The sequence below is a fragment of the Camellia sinensis genome, chromosome 1, assembly GCF_055761805.1.
Source record: "Camellia sinensis isolate YWXY chromosome 1, ASM5576180v1, whole genome shotgun sequence".
NCBI lineage: Eukaryota > Viridiplantae > Streptophyta > Magnoliopsida > Ericales > Theaceae > Camellia > Camellia sinensis.
In genome coordinates, this window is record NC_138961.1 from 248580132 (window position 1) to 248602683 (window position 22552).

Genomic DNA, 22552 nt, shown 5'->3' on the forward strand with positions numbered 1-22552 from the left:
CTTTGGGCTATCGGTGGAGGATAGTCTTGATTGTTGTAGACAATGCATGATGATTAGGCAAACTAAAACTAATCGATTGAATGTGTCATAGAGTATGACGGTGGGTAGAATACATTAATTTTATGTATTGATTGATTGTGTATAGAACCTTTGTGTTTATATGCATTATGTGTAGAGGAGGAGATGGGGGATGTACTCCGCGGTTTAGGGGAAGATGGGGGATGAACTTCTAAACCGGATAGGATTGGGAGGAGATGGGGGATGAACTCCGTAGACACAACTCATATGCTTGTCTAGAGAAGTGAAGATACAGCTCATAGGCTTATCTTTGAGAAGTGTAGATACAGCTCATATGCTTGTCTAGTGAAGTGTAGATACAGCTTATATACTTGTCTAGTAAAGTGTGGATACGACTAATATGCTTATCTGTTGATGTGTTGATATAGCTAATATGCTTATCTATTGAATAAAGGTGGGGAATGAAATGTGACATAGAATTGTATGTTATGAAATTGTGATGTGATATATGTGGATGTATCAGTGTTGGCCATCTATCAATTGCTAATCTTTTAGTCATTGTTCATAGTTGGTTTAGTATATTTCTGCTGGGCTGTGGCTCACCCTATATGGGAACATCATTTTCAGGTACAGGTAGCATGCCACCTCCAAGGACATAGCTTGGGAGGCTAGAGGCGGACGGACTTTTTTTGTTTCATTTCCTTTTGTTGTATTACATGTAAATTCAAGCCAATGGCTTAATGTGTAACTGAGTTAGTACTCTCTTTTGTGACTAAGTGTTAACTTGGAAAGCTGTAAGCCCGTAAGGCATTCGCTTTTGTTGTTAACATGTAATACTTTGTAATAAAATAATCTGATGAATCAAAGAATGTGGATCTTATGTATATAAATGCATGTTTATATTGATGGGTTTAATGTTATTATTTTGAGGGCGTTACAACAAGCATACAAGGCATGTGACGATCATGCTAACCAATAAGTATGCCAAATACAATGGGGATGTTCAAGCATGCAAGCAAGCATGTGACTTCATTCAATCATGCCACGACACATGGAGCAAACATGTTAGACAACCTAAACATGTGACAATACACAAGTATGCAACAACACACAAGGTAAGCATGCAACAACATGCGAACTATGGACTTAAACTAATTTGGACAGCTCTATACTAAGCCCAAAACCGTGGCCAATATGCTAAGGGAAGGAGGACCAAATAACATGCAAGCATGCATGCACACAAGGACCAACACTTAGGCATTGAAGAGCAACTCTCAACCACACTTAAGAGAAGGAAAACATGGACAAATGGCATGCAATATAAGCTCTGAAAAATCAAGTCATGAAAGGTGCCAAACCAACTAAACAAGACAAACAAGGCATGCAAGCAAAGCCAAAATTCAAGGCAAGCCAAAGGTGTATTGAACTACACTTAGCAAAAACAAACATGGCATGAATTAAGCAACCAAAATCATAGTTTTAGCATATTAAAATAAAGCCAATAACACGTCTAGATGCAATCTAAATGGCTTAAACAAGCAAGCATGCACAAGGGCCTAAACAAGGGGCATAAGACAACAACCTTTTAAAGCATGAAAGGGGTTTCAAATGCAAGCATACAAGCATATCATGAGGACTGAAATGACATGACAAGTGGTTCCAAACCACTGAAAGGATGCAAGGATGGCATGCTAGAGGGGTCAATGCTTAAGGCATACAAGAGAGGTTACATGATAGCTATACAAAGCAAAGCATGGACAACCCAAATGACCAAAAACAGACCTTTAGCTTTCTAAAACAAGCATAAAAGCTTCACAAAGCTAGCCAAAAGCATGCTAGAAACAAGGCTCAAAGCACAAGGCATGTTGAGGCAATTCATGGCATTACAAGACATGTATGCTAAGCAAGCATGGTGTACCTAAACCAACTCACAACAATGCTATATCATGGCAAGATAAGCATAAAAAACAGTTAAGGCATGGCCAACATACACTTAAACAAGGTGCTCACTAATGAGGCTTAAATGGCCATTATTGAAGACAATAAGGAGAGGGGGTGACCCTCTCCTTCTTAGGACCTTAAACCACCATCCTCACCACTGAAATCCCTCAAGATTTTAGTGGTGAGGAGGCCCAAACAAGGTGGTGCCGGAACTCACCAAATTAGTACAAAATGGGGGGCTAAACAAGGCCTAAGAGGGGTCAAACAACCCCAAAGCTCAAAACACTCTTAAACAACTATTTAGAGCAGGCAAAACAAGACTTTTATGTGTTATACACAAGGTTTAAAAATAGTTGCAAGATAGGTGAAAAAGCTATGCAAAAATGGGAAAAAAGGAGTAAGTTCTTACCCTTGTTGACCCTCTTCAAGAATGATGCTCCAGCAGCTTCTTCAAGCTCAAAACCACCCAAAAACACCAAGAACAGCCTTCTGGTGCCTCAGCAACTAAGAGAAGGTGTAGGACTAGGTGTTTGTGTGCAATAGTAAGACTAAACACACACACAAGGCAAAAAGAGAGAGAGATATAGAGATGGAATAGATACAAACTCAAACCCTAATCTCAGAGCTCTTCTGAAAATATTCTCCAACCCTAATGGAGGGAGAAGAGGCTCCCTCTTATAGACAATCCCTCTTGTAAAGCTTTCCAAACAAGCTAGTCAAGAGGGAGATCCCTCCATATACGTGTATGGAGGGGAGTAAAGTGTATGCCAGCTAGCACAGTTGGCATAAAAATATCTGCAAAAGCAGATGAACAGTGGTCGGCCAGCCAAAAATGCAATTTGACCAAAATAGATGGCCGGTCGACCATCCAGGGTGCCAGTCGGCCAAACATTTGGCCGATGGCAACAAAACACAGCCGGTGGCCTCAAGCCATGGCCGGTGGAGTGTAGGGATGAGCAACAAGCCATTCCCTGCCCTCCAAAGCAAAAAACACAAGTGTTTGGTGCAAAACCAAACACAAAACAGTCGAGTCGAGAGATCCTGAGGCAAGGCGCGTAGCCGAGACCTCCGGGAACTCAAGACGAACACAAACAAGGATGATCGTCGAGTGTTCAAACGGTGACGTCCAAGTCTTGAGGACGGTCAAAAATGGGGTGTCTACAATTGCCCCTTTTTGACAGAACTCGAAAGTCATAAGAATGACGGGAGTGAGTGTCAAAGCCCAGAGGCGACCCATTTTTGACAAGGCCGAAGACTTAGACAAAGCATGAAAGACAATAAAGATATGCGCCCGAAGGCAGGGGCAAAATGCAACTGATAATGCAAGAAGCCAAGCATAACTTATGATCATGCAAAGAAAGCTGTAACGAAGCATAACATGCAACAGTTTTAAGCTAACATACAACAATCCAACTACACTATAATGCAGAAAGGATGTAAGAGAATTATGCAATTCTCGATACGTCTCACTTGGAGGATACAATACCTGTGCGGTTCGTCTGGTTGCACCAGCTTCAAATGAACCGTACATACAATATTGTGCCTAAAAGAGAACGAAAACTCAACAGGTACAATTTGGTTAGCAACATGCATAACATGCAAAATGAATGCAAAATGATATGCGATATATACAAAACTATGTATAATAATGCAAATGAAAATGCAATGCAATTGAATCATGATCAAATCATGAGCGGTTCAAAACCACACAAATGTCAAAAGGATGATGGAGATGCAAAGTCCGTCTACCATAGAAAAGGTGTCGTAACCCTCAAACCACAATACCAGCAGTGGAATAGGCGCGTACACATGCAGAACTACGAGTAATGTAGACGGACACAGGAACAAGTAATTGGGTGGAATGACATAAGTCAGGCATGCTCTGCTCAGAAAAGATTATGATCCTAATGCTGGATGCAACAAATTACACTACAATGTAATATATACAGTGGATATGGCGCGCGACCGAAACATATCTTGCATAGGGAAGGCATGTACACATGCAAACCGCGTCTAACACAGAAATGGTGCCGCAACCCTCAAACCACAATACCAGCAGTGGAATAGGCGCGTACACAAAAGTCTCAGATCCGTGCTTCGACGTGAAAAGTATGGGCACATACCAGACCAAGCTCAACATGGAAAGGCGCAAGCCATAAATGGAGGTGATGCAGTGAATGTATGCAAGCTACAATGCAACATATACAAATATGCAATGGAATGGAATATTTACAATGGATAAGGCCTGCGGCCCAAACCGTATCTTGCCTAGGAAAGGCATGGACACATACAAGCCGCGTCTAACACAGAAACGGTGCCGTCACCCTCAAACCAACATACCAGCGTGGAATAGGTGCGTACACATAATATCATAACTATGCTTTGACGTGAAAGATATGGGCACATACCAGACCAAGCTCAATCATGGAAAGGCGCAAGCCATAAATGGAGGTGATGCAATGAATGCATGCAAGCTACAATGCAATATTTACAATATGCAATGAATGGAATGGATGTACAATGTAATGCATGACATATGCATTTATTTACAATGATGCATGACATATGTATTATATACAGTGGATGCATGACAAATGCATGAAAATGCATGATAATGCATGCTATTTACAGTGTATGACATATGCATGTTTTTTTTTTTTGTTTTGTTTTTTTGAATGCATGACAATGCATGATGAAGGGAAAATGCATGATAATGCATGTTTTTTTTTTTTTTTTTTTTCGTGTTTTTGTTTTTGAAATGCAAATGATGCATGTTGTTTTTGTTGTTTTCTTCTTTTCTTTTTTTTTTAAAATGCAAATGCATGATGATGCATGATTTTGAAACGCGCGACAACGCGCGGTTTGTGAGATGCATGACAATGCAAATGATCTTGGAATGCGTGACAATGTGCGGCTTTTGAAATGCACGTGAACTTGAATATGCGACGACACGCGTCGCTTGAAATGCATGGTAATGCGTGTGGACTCGAATGCGCGACAACACGTGTTGCTTGAGATGCATGATAATGCATGTGAGCAGTGCATACCAATGCAAGTTGTGCTTGTTACGACGTATGTATGCATGCGAAAACCAAAGGTCTTGCACCTTCCGAGGATTTAGGGTCTCCTAGACTGTGCGTATTTAAGGTCTCGCCAGACCGGGCGTATTTAAGGTCTCGCCAGACTGTGCGTGTTTAAGGTCTCGCCAGACCGAGCGGGTTTAAGGTCTCGCCGGACCGTACGTGTTTAAGGTCTCGCTAGACCATAACGATTTAAAATGCAAAACAATGCGAGTAAGGTATGCAAATGCAAGACAATGCATGTGGGGGCAACTTTCGAATCTTGAAAGAGACAAAAGGATACAAAAAGGATACACCGCACCCGTACTCAGGGGCTACGCACAGAAGACACGGTCTGAGGTCGAAACGGAGATCGACTGAGCTTCGGGAATGCACTTTCTTGCACTATCTTGAGCAATGAAGGTCCCAAACTACATATACGACCCAAAAAAGGTTGTGGGAGGCTCACCGGCCATCAGGGGAGGTCATCGGCTGCCCACCGGCCATCAAAAGGTTCCATCGGCCAAATATTTGGCCGACCAGCCAACAGTGTGGCCGACCGGCCAAAAGTGCTTGATTCGGGGCAGTTTGGTCTTTTGGCTTCGGGTCTTTTAAAATAGGGCTTCAAACCCTATTTTGGCACTTGCCTCTTGTGCGAAAATCCTCCCCCTCTCTCTCTAGAGCATTTTTCTCTCTTTTATTCACCGTTTTCCTCGGTTTTAGCGCTCATTTCGACGTTTGATTTGCGAATACCTTGCCGTTTCGGACATTTTGAACCGAACGAAACTTTATTTCGGTGTCTCTTTCTTGATTTTCACCACTCAAGGCTTGTTTCCCTCGAGTTTTTCTTGATCTTCGTGCCTTTTCCGTACTTCAACTTTTCCGGCCATTTTCTGCCCTCCCGGGGTTGACTTTTCGGTTGACCTTTCGTATTCTAGCCCGGTTTTCTCTCTTCCGGCCATTTTCACACTTTCTCTGAGATGGCAGACGATATTCCGTGGGGCGAGACTCCCCCGGATCATGAGATGGACCTCGAGGCCGAGCTCTTGCCCTTGAGCATCCGCCCGTTCGACCCTGCGACCTACCGGCCGGCTATTCACATACTGCCTTCTGACGGACTTCGCCAGTTCAGGAGTTTCGATAGGATGGTGCCGCCAGAGCTTCTCTTGCGCGATCCGGAGTCACATCTGTCATACGGCGCTTCTGAGGTATATTCTTCCCTGTTTCATTTTTCGCAATGTAGAATACTTAATTACCATAGTTGATTCGGTTCTTTAACTGCTTAGCCCGGATACACCGATACACTGCATGCTATAGTTGACTGTGAACACACTTGCGCTTGATGTCTGTTTGAATCTAAACACGTGCACACACGCTGTATTGTCACCAATTTTGAATGTTCTTCAAAACTGTACATTTTATATTGCTTCGCAACTGTTTTGCTTTCGAATACAGGGAGATTCCCATGCCTTCCGGGGGTATGGAAATGTCGTCGCTAGAGATTGGTATATGGAGCTGCCAGATGCGGTTCGCCACATCGTAGACCAGGCCGGCTTTGGCGCCTTCTGCAGGAGACTTTCCAGACTTACCGCGAGCAGGCCTCTGCTTGCCGCTCTGGTGGAGAGGTGGTGGGACACCACCGACTCATTCCACTTCTCTGCTACGGGAGATATGATGATGACTCCCTATGACTTCTCAATGCTCACCGGTATCGGGGTAGGAGGTGATCCGATCCCCTTCGACACCTACATGGACGAGTGGGAGGCCGCTTAGATTTACTTGCTGGGCGAGATGCCACTTCTCGCACGCCCCGGCTTCGTCAGATACTCTTGGTTCGAGGTCCAGTTCAGGGTTCAGCCAGCCTTGGCTGAGGAGGCGCCGATGACCCAGGAGGAGGTGGAGCGGTACGCTCGCGGCTCCCTGATGTTTTTGCTGGGGATGACCATTTTTGCCGATCGGGCGAACACCGTGCCTCTCTGTTTGTTGAGTGCGCTAGTGGACGTCACGCGGATCCTGCGCTACGGCTAGGGTGGCTCTGCCTTGGCCACTCTGTATAGATACATGAGCTCAGCCTCCCGTTGCAGCGGGTAGTTGCTCGGAGGCTATTGGCGGGCTTGGGAGGTACGTCTTCTTCTTCTATTTTTCGTTTCTGCTCTACATTTTCTGTACTCTGTACACTGCACACATTGTGGTCAGCTTCACGCTGACTGTATACTGCACACACGGCACACATATACTCTGTTTTACACTGACTGTACACTGCACACACTGTACACTCTGCACCATACACTGCACAATACACGGTTCTGCAATTTCTATTTTTTTCTGCATTCTGCTTTATCTGATAAGCATACTGATACTTGCTCTGCAGTTGTGGGTCTACGCCTACTTTCCGAGGCTCGCGCCAGTGCCTGACGAGGAGACGTCTCTTGTTGTTCCATTCTCTCGATGCTTTGATGTGAGGTGTGTGCAGAGACCACGTGAGACGTTCATATTCTTCCGCCGCTATTTCGACACCACACCCCCGCAGAGGTATGTTTAGAACTTGCAGTTCATTTACGCTTCGCTTTGCACTATATTTTCTGATAATAGTAGATAACAAACTACATGCCGTTTACAGATCACCTGGCAGCCTTGGGCTCCATTGCCAGCTGGGATTCGGGAGCAATTTGTACTTTTCAGCATCCCTTCCAGATTCTTACTGTAGGAGGTGCTCCAGCTGGACCATCTGTTCCTGTTCGAGGGGGAGATGGAGAGGGCAGAGTATACCCCTGCACCAAGGCGGGGCGCACTCATGTTGGGAGTAGCTCACGGGCACCAGTCCCCGATGACGATGAGTCCGAGGCGGAGACGGAGGTGGAGGCAGAGACGGAGTCATCTGAGGAGGAGACCAGAGATGGCACTGACTCAGGCTCAGATGACGGCGTTGATGACGATGCTTCTGGACCTTCGTCCAGGAAGAGGACGAGGACAGACCCTTAGGCCTGAGGCCGCTTGACATTGATCCAAATTTTTGCTGCTTTTCTTCTTCTTTTTTTTTTGTACTTTTCTTTTTTTGCTGGTAGCTAGAGTACCTTGTACTGCCGCAGGCAGGTTTTGTTTTTGTTTTTTTCAAAACTTTGTACTTGAAAGAGATGATGAAATGAAACAAAGCTTTTTATTTGAAAAAGTGTTACATTGATACATTTCATACACTGCATTGCATTGCATCATATTACACCTCAATGTAAATGAGATTGATCTCCTGTCTGAGAAATCAAACACTTGTATGGTAATAACTAGATAATGGATTGGCCAACAGCAAAACAATTCAAACAAACCACTGCTCAGTCCGAACACTCGGCTCATACTCTGTTGGGGATTAATTTGCATACAACGAATCCTGAACAAACAGTCCAATCTGAAAAGACGGAATACAAAGGTGAGATCGGTTGAAGTTGAAGCACACTTAGATGCAATCTGAAACCCAAAAGCTTCAGAGAGGCCCAGGTTTTTCTGTTCACACTTATCGGGGGTGGACCCTGCAGTTGTACGAAAGAACCAAATCATGTTTTTGCACAAATGTGAAGAATGACACAACACTCTGAGCACAAAATGATTAATTTTTGAAATTGAAGAAGGTTTTTTTAAACCGGGGTGGTGAGCCTACAACTGGACATAGCGAGAACGACTCAACAACGGAGACAAAAAGGTAAACAACCTAAACACAACGAGACACACTCGGAAGAGACTCAAAACAAAGGTTGAAGTAAACAAAACAACAGACACGACATACAGACGCGTTAACGAAGACGGGGGACCTCAGATCACGAGGAGCCAGTTTCTCTAGGTATTATTTCCCACCCTTTCTCATTTGTGTGATTCTCACATCATTCGGCTGTCAGGCTCGGTTTTTCTCTCAAGACCCTTTGGCTCGCTTTTTCTCTTAACTTACACCTCTCTATTCTTTATTCTCTCATTTTTTTTATCCCTCCCCGGGGTTTTTGATGGATGAATAGGAAGTTGTGGGTTCACACCCAATACGGTTAGCTCGTGGCTATTTCTTCTGGTGGCGTTTGGTTGGTGCCCCAGACAAAGGAATGGAGTATCTTGATCCGTGCTTCACACTTAGTTTGATACCTCGTTGCTCAGAGGTTGAGAGAGCTTTCAGTCCTTAATAATAACTTCAGTTGTGCCCCTCTTGGCAAGCACACTAGCGATGGGGTAAAGACAGGAAGCCTGACTCAATCGCACCCCTAGTTTATCATTCTGACCATATATTTTTTTTATTTTGGTTTCTACGAAAACAATTTTGACCAATATGAGAGTTAGATTAACATACTTGTGTGATTTTTGATTTGAAAACCATGCGAGTTAGGCTATGAGCATTGAAAATTTTCCTTTTATGGGTTCAAGAAATGGTCCAGTTTTGGAAAATGAAACAATTTTTGAGAAAATTAGTCAACCTCAGTAAAAATTCTCAAAAACTATTTTTGCAAACAGTTAATGCTCAGCGAGCACGGAACTTACTCTCGAGATGCGCAACCTCGGATCGGAGGCAATGGAAAATTGCCCCTTGCTTGAAGGACGCTGCATGGCAACGGAAAGTTGCCCCTGGTTTGAATGGCGACTCATGGCAACGGAAAGTTGCCCCTTGTTTGGATGACGCCGCAGCATTTCGTAAACAGTCCTCATTAGTGATAATCACGACTGAACTCTCGGACACGGAGAAGACGAAGATGGTCAAAACCAATATATGGACACAGTCACTTTGAAAGTGCATGGTGCTGGACTTCAGGGCGAAGCTGCCTACGTATCCCAAACATGGGAATCAAGGATGATTAAAACCATTAGATGGACTTAGTCGCTGTGAAAGCGTTGGGGGTTGGACTTCAGGATGAAGTTGCCTACGTATCCCAAACATGGGAATCAAGCCTTACGTAGTTCCGGTTAAGGTACACTCGGGTATTAACCTTCACTTTTTAGGCTCTAACTTTGCCAAGGCGCCCGTTGCGGGTTTTCGACCTTGCGAGCTTTGTTGTTCTTTTTTTTTTTTAATTCTTTTCTTTTCTCTCTTTTTTTTTTCTTTTTCTTTTCTATTTTTCTCTTTTCATTTATTTTGCATTTTTTTTTTCTTTTTTTGTATTTTCTCTTGCTCTAACTTTTGCCTGGGTCGCCCTTCTGGATTTTTGGCCCAGCGAGCCTCTCAAAGGGTAACAGGTCCATGCCAAATGGTTTTGAGATCCTGAAGTCATCTGAATCGAGAAAAATGACTGTTGTATTGATTTGCTGAAGGACCCATCTTCGGCTGTTCGAGCACATCGAACATTTTTGCCCCTAGTCGGAGGGGTGCTTCTGTTCTAGCTTCACAAGCTTCTTCCGGCGAGATCTGATCTTCTTGATCTGACTTTGGTGCCCCTTGTTCGAGGGCTGCTTCTAATCTGGCCCCACAGGCCTCTCTTGATGGTCGATCGTTGAACACTCCGAATTGTGGTTCAAGGTTTTAAAGCAAGGGCTCAAGTCTTGAGGCTGAGAGCGATCCTAAGCTGCACAATCTTAAGAGCGATTCCACACAGGTCTTCGTAGGACCGCGCAAAACATTTTGTTTTTGAAAGTGTTTATAAAAGTGACAAATTGCTCGCGCCGAAGATAGTGTGGAACCAGTCTGGATCAAGCCAGGGTCCTTCTCCGTACTCATGCTGACAAGCATGATTTCCATCATTAAGGGCTTAGCACGCCTCTCTTTTCTCTCAATTTGATCAAAGTTTTGCAAATCACGAGGAATTTCTTCCCCTTTGTTTTCACCACAGTGTTCAAAAAGGTTTTGAAAAACTTAGGTTAATACAATAATTTTCAGGGCACAAGAGAGCAGGTGGAATGTACTGCTATTCCATTCAAATCCTCTGGCACAACTAGCTCAAAATAGTAGTAAGCACGGAAACATGATAGCCGCAGCTATTTCATTCAGATTCCCTGGTTGCAACTGGCTCCACGGCAGAGACAGACTCAAAAGAAAGCAAAAGGGTAATTACAAAACAAACGGGTGTTCAAGGCAACAACCCCGAAATCACCTGACATTCTATACAATGGGACTGACTCGACGCGACAAGACAGACCCTTAAGCAAAAAGACTGACTCAAAACAAAGAGACAGACTCAAAACAAGACCACCGAACTAACTCAACACCTAAGACAGAAATCACAAAAATTGACATTCGCAGATGCTCAAAAGTGCGTGCCAGACGCCACATCCGAAATGCACCGAGTGCCGCCCGCGGGTGGTCCAACCCCTGATCACAGACTTGCAGTATCCTCGAAGTCCAATAGCTCAGTAGTGACAGACTTTTCTGAGGTAGGTGGGAGGATGACCTCATTGTCGATCAAATCTTGTACTTCATGACGAAGGCGGAAACAACCATCGGTGCTGTGACCGGACTGTTGGTGGTACGCAGTACAAGGTAGCATAATGCGAGAGAGAGAGATTCTTCGAGAGAGGCCGACGCTCGAGGGGTTTAAGATGTACCTTTTTAGCCAAAATTTGAAATGCCCTAGACAAAGGCATGTAGAGGGCGTGAAAGACTCTGCGCCCTCGAGGCAGGTACTTCGAAGTCTGAAGGTTCTTGCTAGACGCACTAGCGAAAGGGTCGGCAGGCACTGCCTTGACTTTCTGATCTTTTCCTGGTACAGGGTTGGGAATGAAAGGAACTGTCGTGGCATGACGGAGCCTATCCCGATTTTTCGCCTAGCTTGAACTGCCTTCGGTTGGAGTGGGGAAATCATCATCTATGGTTTTAGTCATGACTGCGAACACGTGCTGCTTATTCATTCCCCTGGCTTTCAAAGCCTCGACTGCCCACAGCAGTTGTCCAACGGGATCAGCATCTGTTCCCACTTTGTTCTTACCTCTAGCCTCAGCCTAATTGAGGGTTTGGGTTACTACATTAGAGTGAAACCCAGTTGTTGTTGACACGTCGTTGCTGTAGCTGGAGGCAACCTTTGGTTGGCTGAGCTCGATCACAATCCGCCCCAGTAGCGGGGGCTCTTGTGGTACAAAATTCCCGGCATATGATGTGGCTGGTGGCAAAGCCGACATTCCATAGGCTAGATCGGCCACGGATCTCTGGAGGTCGCCGATCATTCCAATTAACTCAAACGTGGTGGGCTCATGAGCCTGATACAACTGGGGGGTCCAGATCGGGTGTGCAGCAGGTAACCTGGGCGGATGTGGTACATCAACATTGGTCTCATCCTGCAAGATGATCCTTTGGTCTAACGCGGCTGTCATAACCACAATTTCTTCTGAACTTTGGGTCATCATAAGTCCGCTGAACTGAATGGTGACTGACGGATCAGATATCTGTCTTGCCTCAGCGAAGGAGAACACCAAGTCTCTAAACCCAAATCTCTGAACTGAAAGGGAAAATAAGCAGTAGTTCAGCCCAGACGAAACAGACATGACTGAATAACTGTACTCTACTACTGATCACTGTTCCCCAAAATCGCTGTCCCAAAACTGAGTTTGATACCCGCAGATATAACTGATTCCCCAAAACACTGATACTGATGCCCTCAGGCCTGGTACTCAAACTTGCAAACTAATATGCACATTCCTTGTAGAGATGCACTCTAAAGCACATAGCAGGTAAATGAGAACCAAAACACCCCTATGTTAGGGTAGGGTTTCCCTGTCGTATTTTGTCCGGAGCTAGGGTTTCACTGCGCACGCAGCGGTTTCAAACAACCTATATCGGGTAAGCAACCTGTCCTACTTTGGAATGGTCACTATGGATTCCGAATATGCACTAGGTCGAATGGTCAAAAGGGTGTCTCGGTAAAAACTGGGGTTTGTGTTCCCATACTGGCAGAGCCCGCAACCGGTCAGCCTTATGGTCATGCCTTGACAAGGCAAGCCTCCGGAAAACCGTTCAGGAATAGCAGATGGCCAACACGGTGTCCTAGGCGCACCAATGCACATGCAATGCAAAGAAACACATAGGTGTAGTCAAAACAAGATATCACGAGTTCGAGTCAAGTTCTCTAATCCCTAGCAGAGTCGCCAGAAACTGTAGACGTCCCCGAACGCCTCGGGAGGATGAGTCCCGTTCTGTTCGTTTTGGGCTCACTACAGTTCGGACTCTCAAATTGTCACGGTTCTTAATCTGAACCAAAGAGTCCAAATTCGGCAAATCGTTTTGAAAAACAAATTTTTAGAAAAGAAGTGCCAAACATGGACTGCTTTGCCAGATATAGAGTCGCCACCTAAATATTTTTTGATGGGGGAATTTAGGAAATCTTGACTCGTTTGCCTAAGGCCACGTGTCCATCATCACCAAAGTTGCCTTGGCTCGGAAACTTGGGTACGATTGGAGAAGGTCAGCTATGAGCACCCCCTCTCGTTCGATCCGAAGATCGGCCTCTACTAACCATGATATCTAATTTTGAAAACGTTATGTGTTCTTATTCCGGTTAATTAGCTAGAATTACTATGTGATGCGCACAACAAAACAAGTATAGACTAGATCGCCTAATTTGAAACAAAGCATCGCATATCCATTTGTTTACAAAATGTTTTGAAATTTGCTACTCGTGAGTAGGCTAAAACACAGATTTTGATGAGTTGTTCCAACTCAAGCAATCTAACCTTCACCCACAGGCATTCAGGCAGTTCATATCACATAAGCATCTAGCCACATGGTAAGCATGCTGTCATGTTAACATTCACACTCGTGCGAGATGCTAAAGCACAAAATACTTACAGTGTACTCCAAGCCAAAACAAAGAACTCGTTAGCAATCAATGTATGATCTAAGTCCATGTTAAGTGCCTAATGCAATGCATACAGAATGCAATTAGGATAGGCTCGGCTAATCCTAGGATGGCATGTGAAATGCAACCATTTGGTGCACATATTCAAGTTTAGATTTGAAATACTATGCAGTTAGTATGATGCGCCAAGCCCGATGCATGCAATACTGATAAATGATGCATGCATGCATAGCATAAGGATGCTAAATTAAATATGTCCTAGTACTAATCATCAAAGCAGGTAAGTAAAAGGGAGAAATAAGTGGGGGTTGGTAGACATGCACACACGCACCCACACTTATTACAAATTTGCCCTCGCTTGGAGGGATCGAAAGAATAATACAGATTTAACTAACCTACAAGCTAATTAAATATTACAGACCAATTAAACTAGTTAAGCAAATTAACTAATCTAATAAAACCGTAAATAGCCTCGGGAAGAGGGCCCAATGCAATGCGTGCTCGTCTCCGCTCGGAAGTCCACTGCCATGCACAAGTTGCCTTCGTCCATACTATTTTCCTTCTCTGATCATTTCAAAATTCCCGAGGTGCACTCTATGAAGCCTGTGGGATACCACCGGCCAAGGAAAATGGTCACCGGCAAAAGGAAATGATCACCGGCCACTGGTTAAGCTATCGGCCATCAATTGTTGGTCGGTCGGCACTAAAGATGGCCGGCCGGCCAAATATTCCTACAGAATTCTGTTTTGACAGCAGCAGAGGGAAAAACAAGGCATGGCAATGCAATCCAAGAAAATGTGTGCACCAACACATCCCTTATCATGTTTATGACTCAAAGGGACATGGTTCTCGGTTCTCGGACCACCAATCGCGCATTTCGATGCGTGATGGCCCAAGAAACCAAGTTATGCACTTTGATTTCAAATGAAATGCACATAAACAAGCAAGGATCTCAACCTCTGTCATACTCAATTCAAGGGGCTGAGCATGCATGTCAATGCAACGCAACCTAGACGTGTGAGCTAGTATGCAACATGAGCAATGTGAACAAGCATACAAGGCATGTGACGATCATGCTAACCAATAAGTATGCCAAATACAATGGGGATGTTCAAGCATGCAAGCAAGCATGTGACTTCATTCAATCATGCCACGACACATGGAGCAAACATGTTAGACAACCTAAACATGTGACAACACACAAGTATGCAACAACACACAAGGTGAGCATGCAACAACATGCGAACTATGGACTTAAACTAATTTGGGCAACTCTACACTAAGCCCAAAACTGTGGCCAATATGCTAAGGGAAGGAGGACCAAATAACATGCAAGCATGCATTCACACAAGGACCAACACTTAGGCATTGAAGAGCAACTCTCAAGCACACTTAAGAAGATGAAAACATGGACAAATGGCATGCATTATAAGGTCTGAAAAATCAAGTCATGAAAGGTGTCAAACCAACTAGACAAGATAAACAAGACATGCAAGCAAAGCCAAAATTCAAGGCAAGCCAAAGGTGTATTGAACTACACTTAGCAAAATCAAAGATGTCATGAATTAAGCAACCAAAACCAGAGTTTTAGCATATTAAGATAAAACCAATAACACATCTAGATGGCATCTAAATGGCTTAAACATGCAAGCATGCACAAGGGCCTAAACAAGGGGCATAAGACAACAACCTTTTAAAGCATGAAAGGGGCATCAAATGCAAGCATACGAGCATATCATGAGGACTGAAATGACATTACAAGTGGTTCCAAACCACTGAAATGATGCAAGGATGGCATGCTAGAGGGGTCAATGCTTATGGCATACAAGAGAGGTTACATGGTAGCTGTACAAAGCAAAGCATGGACAACCCAAATGACAAAAAACAGACCTTTAGCCTGCTAAAACAAGCATAAAAGCTTCACAAAGCTAAGCCAAAAGCATGCTAGAAACAAGGCTCAAAGCACAAGCAAGCATGGTGTACCTAAACCAACTCACAACAATGCTATATCATGCAGGATAAGCATAAAAAACAGTTAAGGCATGGCCAACATACACTTAAACAAGGTGCTCACTAATGAGGCTTAAATGGCCATTATTAAAGATAACAAGGAGAGGGGGTGGCCCTCTCCTTCTTAGGACCTTAAACCACCATCCTCACCACTGAAATCTTGAGGGATTTCAGTGGTGAGGAGGCCCAAATAAGGTGGTCCCAGAGCTCACCAAAATAGCACAAAATGGGGGCCAAACAAGGCCTAAGAGGGGTCAAAAAACCCCAAAGCTCAAAACACTCTAAAACAACTATTTAGAGAAAGTAAAAACAAGACTTTTATATGTTATACACAAGGTCTAAAAATAGTTGCAAGATAGGTGAAAAAGCTATGCAAAAATGGGGAAAAAGGGAGTAAGTTCTTACCCTTGTTGACCCTCTTCAAGAATGATGCTCCAGCAGCTTCTTCAAGCTCAAAACCACCCCAAAACACCAAGAACAGCCTTCTGGTACCTCAGCAACCAAGAGAAGGTGTAGGACTAGGTGTTTGTGTGCAATAGTAAGACTAAACACACACACAAGGCAAAAAGAGAGAGAGATATAGAGATGGAATAGATACAAACTCAAACCCTAATCTCAGAGCTCTTCTGAAAATATTCTCCAACCCTAATAGAGGGAGAAGAGGCTCCCTCTTATAGACAATCCCTCTTGTAAAGCTTTCCAAACAAGCTAGTCAAGAGGGAGATCCCTCCATACACGTGTATGGAGGGGAGTAAAGTGTATGCTAGCTAGCACAGTTGGCATAAAATATCTGCAAAAGCAGATGAACAGTGGTCGGCCAGCCAAAAATGCAATTTGACCAAAATAGATGGCCGGTCGACCATCTAGGGTGCCGGTCGGCCAAACATTTGGCCGATGGCAACAAAACACAGCCGGTGGCCTCAAGCCATGGCCGGTGGAGTGTGGGGATGGCCAACAAGCCATTTCCTGCCCTCCAAAGCAAGAAACACAAGTGTTTGGTGCAAAACCAAACATAAAACAGTCGAGTCGAGAGATCCTGAGGCAAGGCGCGTAGCCGAGACCTCCGGGAACTCAAGACGAACACAAACAATGATGATCGCCGAGTGTTCAAACGGTGACGTCCGAGTCTTGAGGACGGTAAAAAATGGGGTGTCTACAAGAGGGAACGGAGTCGAACGGAGGAGAGATAGAGGACTGAGAATTCGATTTCGAGCGACGGAGATGTAACAGTGTACTGATCAGACTGAGATGATCGTGGGTGATGGTTGCGAGTGTGTAAATTGGATGATATATTGTGGGTATTTTCGTCTTATTGATAATTTGAGGACTTAATGGAGTATTAAATTTGTTTTGGGCCTAAATGGGGTATGATATGTTGGGCTTGGATCTTTGGGTCAGTTCCCAAAAAAAAAAGAAAAGCTTTTTAGCCCGATAAGACAAAACATCACATCCAACTCATAATCATTACATTCTTTCTTTCACAAAAGTCAAAAAAACCAAAAAGTCTTTCTCAAACAAGGTTTTTAGCCCCAGGCTAAAATAGCCAAAAAGTCAAAAAATCAAAAAGCCAACCTACTTCTCAAACGAATCCTGAGAGTGCAAGTGATTCTATAATGAGGTGCAACTAAAAAACTATAGATGGTGCAAGTGAGCATATTTGGATTTGTTTTTTTGTTTTTTTCTATTTTTTAGTCTGTCCAACTGATAAGTAATTCCTTCATAAAACTATTATGAGAAACTCATAAATCCCTAAAACCTATTCCCCCATCTTCAAATCATAAGTTAATGAACTTTTAACCATTTGTTGAAATATAAACCCTTCTTATCCCCTCCACACATAGAGTTGATAAAAAAGGTATATAGCACGTATAATTGCAACAATAATGTTATAATTATCATCTTTTTATACCATTTTTAATGTATCACCTCACGTGTTAATCAATTATTGATTCAATGAGTCCCACCACTCATGTTAATATCAAATGATATGCTAATATATGAGGTAGTACATTGAAAGTGATATGTATAACAAGGTGACAAAAAATTCTCTTTTGATTAGTGAAAGAATGATTAAAAAAGAAAATACTATCATGAGCAATTTTAAGTGAAGAAATGTAAACGAAATAATACATATGTTATCGTTAATGTTATACCATAAAACATGGAAGTATCTCTTATTTAACAACATTAGACAACCGATTATATGAAGGCCCACCCACATGAGTGACCTTGACAATTACATTTGACACTTAAATCTTATTACACAAGAAAGAAGAAAAAACAAAAAAGTAGATATATAATACACACAAAGCATTTTTCATAGCATCATTATTCAACATGGTTGAATCTTATTTCAGTAGAGTACGTTGGTGTTGGTGGTAGCACTCTCATCATGGCAGCATATGAAGATGATGTGCTTCTCCATGACACGGAGACACTCCGGGCATTTCACGCTCTCCGGGATCCTTCCTGCCACGCTTGGGAACTCAAATCGACAACACGGGTGCGTAATCCTGTGAAGCTTGTCATGGTGATCCTTAAACAATTTATCGAACCCATTGGTGGGCACATTTATTTTCCATATGTCCTCGTACTCCACCAAGGTAGGCAACATCGTGGTCCCGTGCCCATTGACCACTACTTCTGATCCTCTGCAAAGCACGGCCCATCCTCCACTCTTGTCGTAGCTAAGTAGTTTCTTGATTTCTTGCATCATGGGGTCGTAATCGTCAACCCTGCCAAGTTGAATCTTGGAGAAGAGCATGCTTTCTAGCCGAGTCCAGAAGAACCATATCATAGGCTCTTGCCAGGCAACCCCCATTTTATCATTGTTGACGGTTTGAATGACTCTTCTAACTTGTTCCCTTTTGCTACTGTTTCCCACATAGACCATCTCCAGAAGGATGCGCGCGTCACGTGCAACCGCTGTTGCTCTGGTTGTGAATCTTCGTATCCACTCAAGGTCATCCCCTCCATACAAGAATATGTATTTTCCATCTCTAACCTATAATAAAAGACATCAATGTATTGATGAATAACAATTGAAAGTCTAAAATTTCGATAGGTAAGAGTCGATAAATAGTAAAAAAATCATGAATTCGGGGCATTACTAATAAAGTCAAAATCAAGCCAAATTCTAATATGTGTAGTAATATCAATTTCATTATTATAATACCAATTTCATTATTATAATACAACTACTATGTGAAGAAATTATATATATGTATGTTTAATTTACAACCACTATGTAAAGAAATTATATATATGTATGTTTAATTTATGAGTAGTAAAATATATAAAATTTGCATATTGAATGATGTCATTACTTGGGATGACCTATCATTTTAAAATAAAATATTCATTTAAATTACATTTAATTATAAAAAAATATTACTGCCTCATCATTTTTGTGTGACAATGATTATTAAGACATAGGAAGATGAAGTTTACCCTATTGAGAATTGTTTGGTCGATACCATTCAAGAGCAACTCAATCTTCCAAGTCTCTTCCCTCCAAAGAGCTTCCTCTCTCGCGCTAGTAAAAGGGAATGCATTGCTTCCCCATATCCACATCATGTGGATGGCATTGGGGCTCACAACCTTACCTTGTGGGTCCAGCACCACTAGGATTGCCTCGTTCCTGAAGTGCCACTTCTCCCTTAGAGCATCTCCAATACACTAGGTATATAATACTTGTTAGTTAAAATGCCTAGTGTGATTCACTTTTTTCAATTCCAATGCACTAGGCATATAATTAGGCATTTTGGCTCAACTCATATTCACTAGCTACATGTAGCTAGCCTTCAACGCTAGGCAAAATGTATTCAATCATTAGGATCATTTCCCTCCATCTTTATTGTTGACGTGGCATTCTATAAAATTAATAGTATTTAGATAAATAGCTAAAATAAAGAGTATGGTTGGAGTAAAAACATAAAACAGTTGATAGGCAAAATAAAATATATACTTTATAATAATATTTAGATAGGTAAAATGCCTACTACCGTTGGAGATGCTCTTATGAACCCAATCACCACTCGATCAATCAACGAAGGGTGGTGCACCGTGTACCATGGCATAGTGGATTGCAATCTCTCAAACTGCTTTTGCATCGGGTCAGTCCATTGCACCGACCGATCCGCAACTGGGATCCACACCATCTCATACAGATTATCCAACCTTGTTCCTTGATGACGAGAATCGTTATAAATCTGTTCCAGAATTGAAAGCTCATCCATAGAGATGTCGAGGCCTGATATCAGCAGTAAAACATTCTTTCTCCTCAGAACTTCCAGGCCATGGAGATGAAAGAAATTAATAAACATGCAATAATAGCTACAAATGTTCATAACCATCCGATGTTACAACGTACCCTTCTCTTAGCAGAACCATCAAAGAGCGGCAGCAGATCATCCTTGGCATAACTCAGCGCCCTGAGAACTTTCATGTTGTCTAAGTGTATCATTTCCATTAGACGCACCAGTGACTCACAAGCTTCAAGGTTCCTTTTCTCCTCTGCATCAAACAATCGTGACGTTTAGTTTACAATCGTTATGAATCATGAATTTTTATAGCCAAAGTGAAATGGATAGTGTAGATTTAAACTTTTTTGAAATGGTTAGTGCTCAATGACCTACGAGTTGGTAGCAGAGTTCGAGTTGCTTCTTAAGATGGTCATGTATGCTGTTGATCTTGTGAGCCAAGCTCGATAGCTCCCATGCCTCTGTAGCCGAAGTTATGAATCTGCAAACATATTTCATATTATTAACTGGAAAACTAGATATTCATACATAAAGATTTGATACTTAAATGAGTTAACATTGTAACAAATCATTAAACGTACTCATAGCCCATGCTAGTGAGGCTAGTGAGGCTAGTGAGACTGGTGATCTGGGTAGCGCAAGCGACTATGTCTCTAACAGTCCAGTAGACAGTAGTTGGGATAGTGGCTATGGCCGCGGACAAGGCAGGCACCTCCTGTGTGACATATGAAGAGGGTAGATCCTTCAATGCCACAATGCACCTGGTCAAATCCAACATGGCCGTGATCAGAGTGTTAAGTGCATCAAACCGGGATTTCACTGGGCCAGAGTGTTCCACGGTGACCGGTAATCGCTTCAGGAGTGCCATTGATTTTGCGAGTTGGTTTGATGTGTACATCTGAGCCAGGAGCCAGAATGCTCCGAAGTTCGAAGCGTAAGCTGCTAGTGCTAGCACCAGCTTGGCATCCCATGAATAGTTTGATAGCACGGTGAACAGAGAGATTGTTATTTGATGGCCGTCCATGCCAATTTGACACTTGTATGCTAGCTGATAATGTAAATTATAATTAGATTTTTAAAATTAGTAAAAAATAAAAATCAAGCATGTTAATGACACCACCTTGTTGGCCTTTCTTCTCGAAATGCTCCATGCGTCCTTGGACTCCCATGCCCTACAGTATTCAAATCGCAACTAAATTAATTTTATCAACAAAAAAACTTAGAAAACAGAATGATTTGGGGACAGGATCGAGGATGATTATAAGGTAGAATTTGTTTTACCAGGACAATGCTGGTTTCGACTGGCGTGGTGGCGGCTGAGGATGTCCACGACGATATGGAGAATGGGTTTGACGTCGATTTCGCGGCCATCTGGGTTATGGGTACCCTGAATTTGCTTCATCATAACATTGTCATCGGACATCATGAGCATGCTTCGGTCGCCTTTGATCAGTTGCGTCATGGAACCGGGTGTCACCTTGCTCGCGGCCATGTTTTCAAAGCAATACAATGCAAAAACTCTTAAGAGAGAGGTGTGAAATAGGAAGGCTTGTGTTGTGTGTTCTTCTTGCAATCTGACTTGCCCTTTATATAGCTATGAGAAATGGAACAAAAAACAAAAAGAAAAGCAGATGCTGAATCAACTTCCTTGCTTGCTACCAATGAAATTAAAATTCCCCAACGTTAAGTTCATGTCTGCTGCGGGGACATATTTTTTTGGAATGACAACACGTGATTGAGAGTGAGCATAATTTCTTTGTTTTGATTGCAGAACTCTCTAGGCTTTTGGAGCTGAGAAAAAGAAAAGGAGAGAAGAATAGAGGAGAGGTTGTGTTAGTGTTCTTCTAATCTGCCAGCTTCATTGCTTTTTATAACCATCAGAATTAGATAAAGCATAGGCCGAATCCAATCGTCAAATGGAAAGTGTTATTTTGTGTAATCAGTATACTATCCTAGTGTATATCTCTCTCTCATATATGTATGTGAAACTCATCTTTATAAAAACCCACATCTTTTTCTCAATTTTTTTTTTTAATTTGAAGTTTAATTTAATTTAAATTTAAATTTTAAAACATATATACATAATTACATCATATGATAAAAATTAAATTATATTGTGATCGTGTTAAAAAAAGAATAACATATGCACTAATTGAAACTATAATATACTAAGATATAATATTTACGCGATTAAAATACTATAATCTGTCGGAGATGATTTTAGTGGTTCGCAAACAACAAATGGTCCAAAAGAGAAACTTTATTGTACCAACTGATTCCACGGTCCTTACCGTGGAATATCAGCAACAAAAATGAAGTGTGCCGGCAACACTATATGGTCATTTTAACATCATTCAGAATTTCTTTCACTATGTTCTTTTAGTTCCCAAAGCGAAAGTGAAAGAATCAAAACCAGAAACGTTTAATTCCTTGCTTCTATTTCCTTAATCTGAAGATAATTAAGTTAAAACACCGACACAGAATTAAAACGAGAGAGAACAACATGAGCCAAGTTTCT

At 42.5% G+C, this 22552-nt stretch overlaps 1 protein-coding gene across 1 annotated transcript; it reads right to left on the minus strand.

The window, feature by feature from the left end:
- Window positions 1-17842: 17842 nt before the first annotated feature.
- Window positions 17843-21704, minus strand: LOC114323141 (protein SIEVE ELEMENT OCCLUSION B-like). Its single transcript, XM_082901458.1, has 7 exons — window positions 21316-21704; window positions 20616-21082; window positions 20406-20515; window positions 20143-20287; window positions 19810-20071; window positions 19223-19450; window positions 17843-18776 (listed from the first exon to the last, which is right to left on the minus strand). The coding sequence occupies exons 1-7, from the start codon at window positions 21403-21405 to the stop codon at window positions 18126-18128; spliced, it is 1953 nt and encodes a 650-aa protein (XP_082757584.1). The 5' UTR covers window positions 21406-21704; the 3' UTR covers window positions 17843-18125.
- Between the last annotated feature and the right edge of the window lie 848 nt (window positions 21705-22552).

Excerpts from the sequence above, each read along its gene's own strand:
- LOC114323141 (XM_082901458.1), bottom strand. The coding sequence starts at position 21,405 with ATGGCCGCGAAATCGACGTCAAACCCATTCTCCATATCGTCGTGGACA. Across the intron at positions 20,516-20,615 it reads CTCACTAGCATGGGCTATGA|ATTCATAACTTCGGCTACAG; the intron begins GTACGTTTAATG and ends ATATGTTTGCAG. Across the intron at positions 18,777-19,222 it reads ACCAAACAATTCTCAATAGG|GTTAGAGATGGAAAATACAT; the intron begins GTAAACTTCATC and ends CTTTTATTATAG.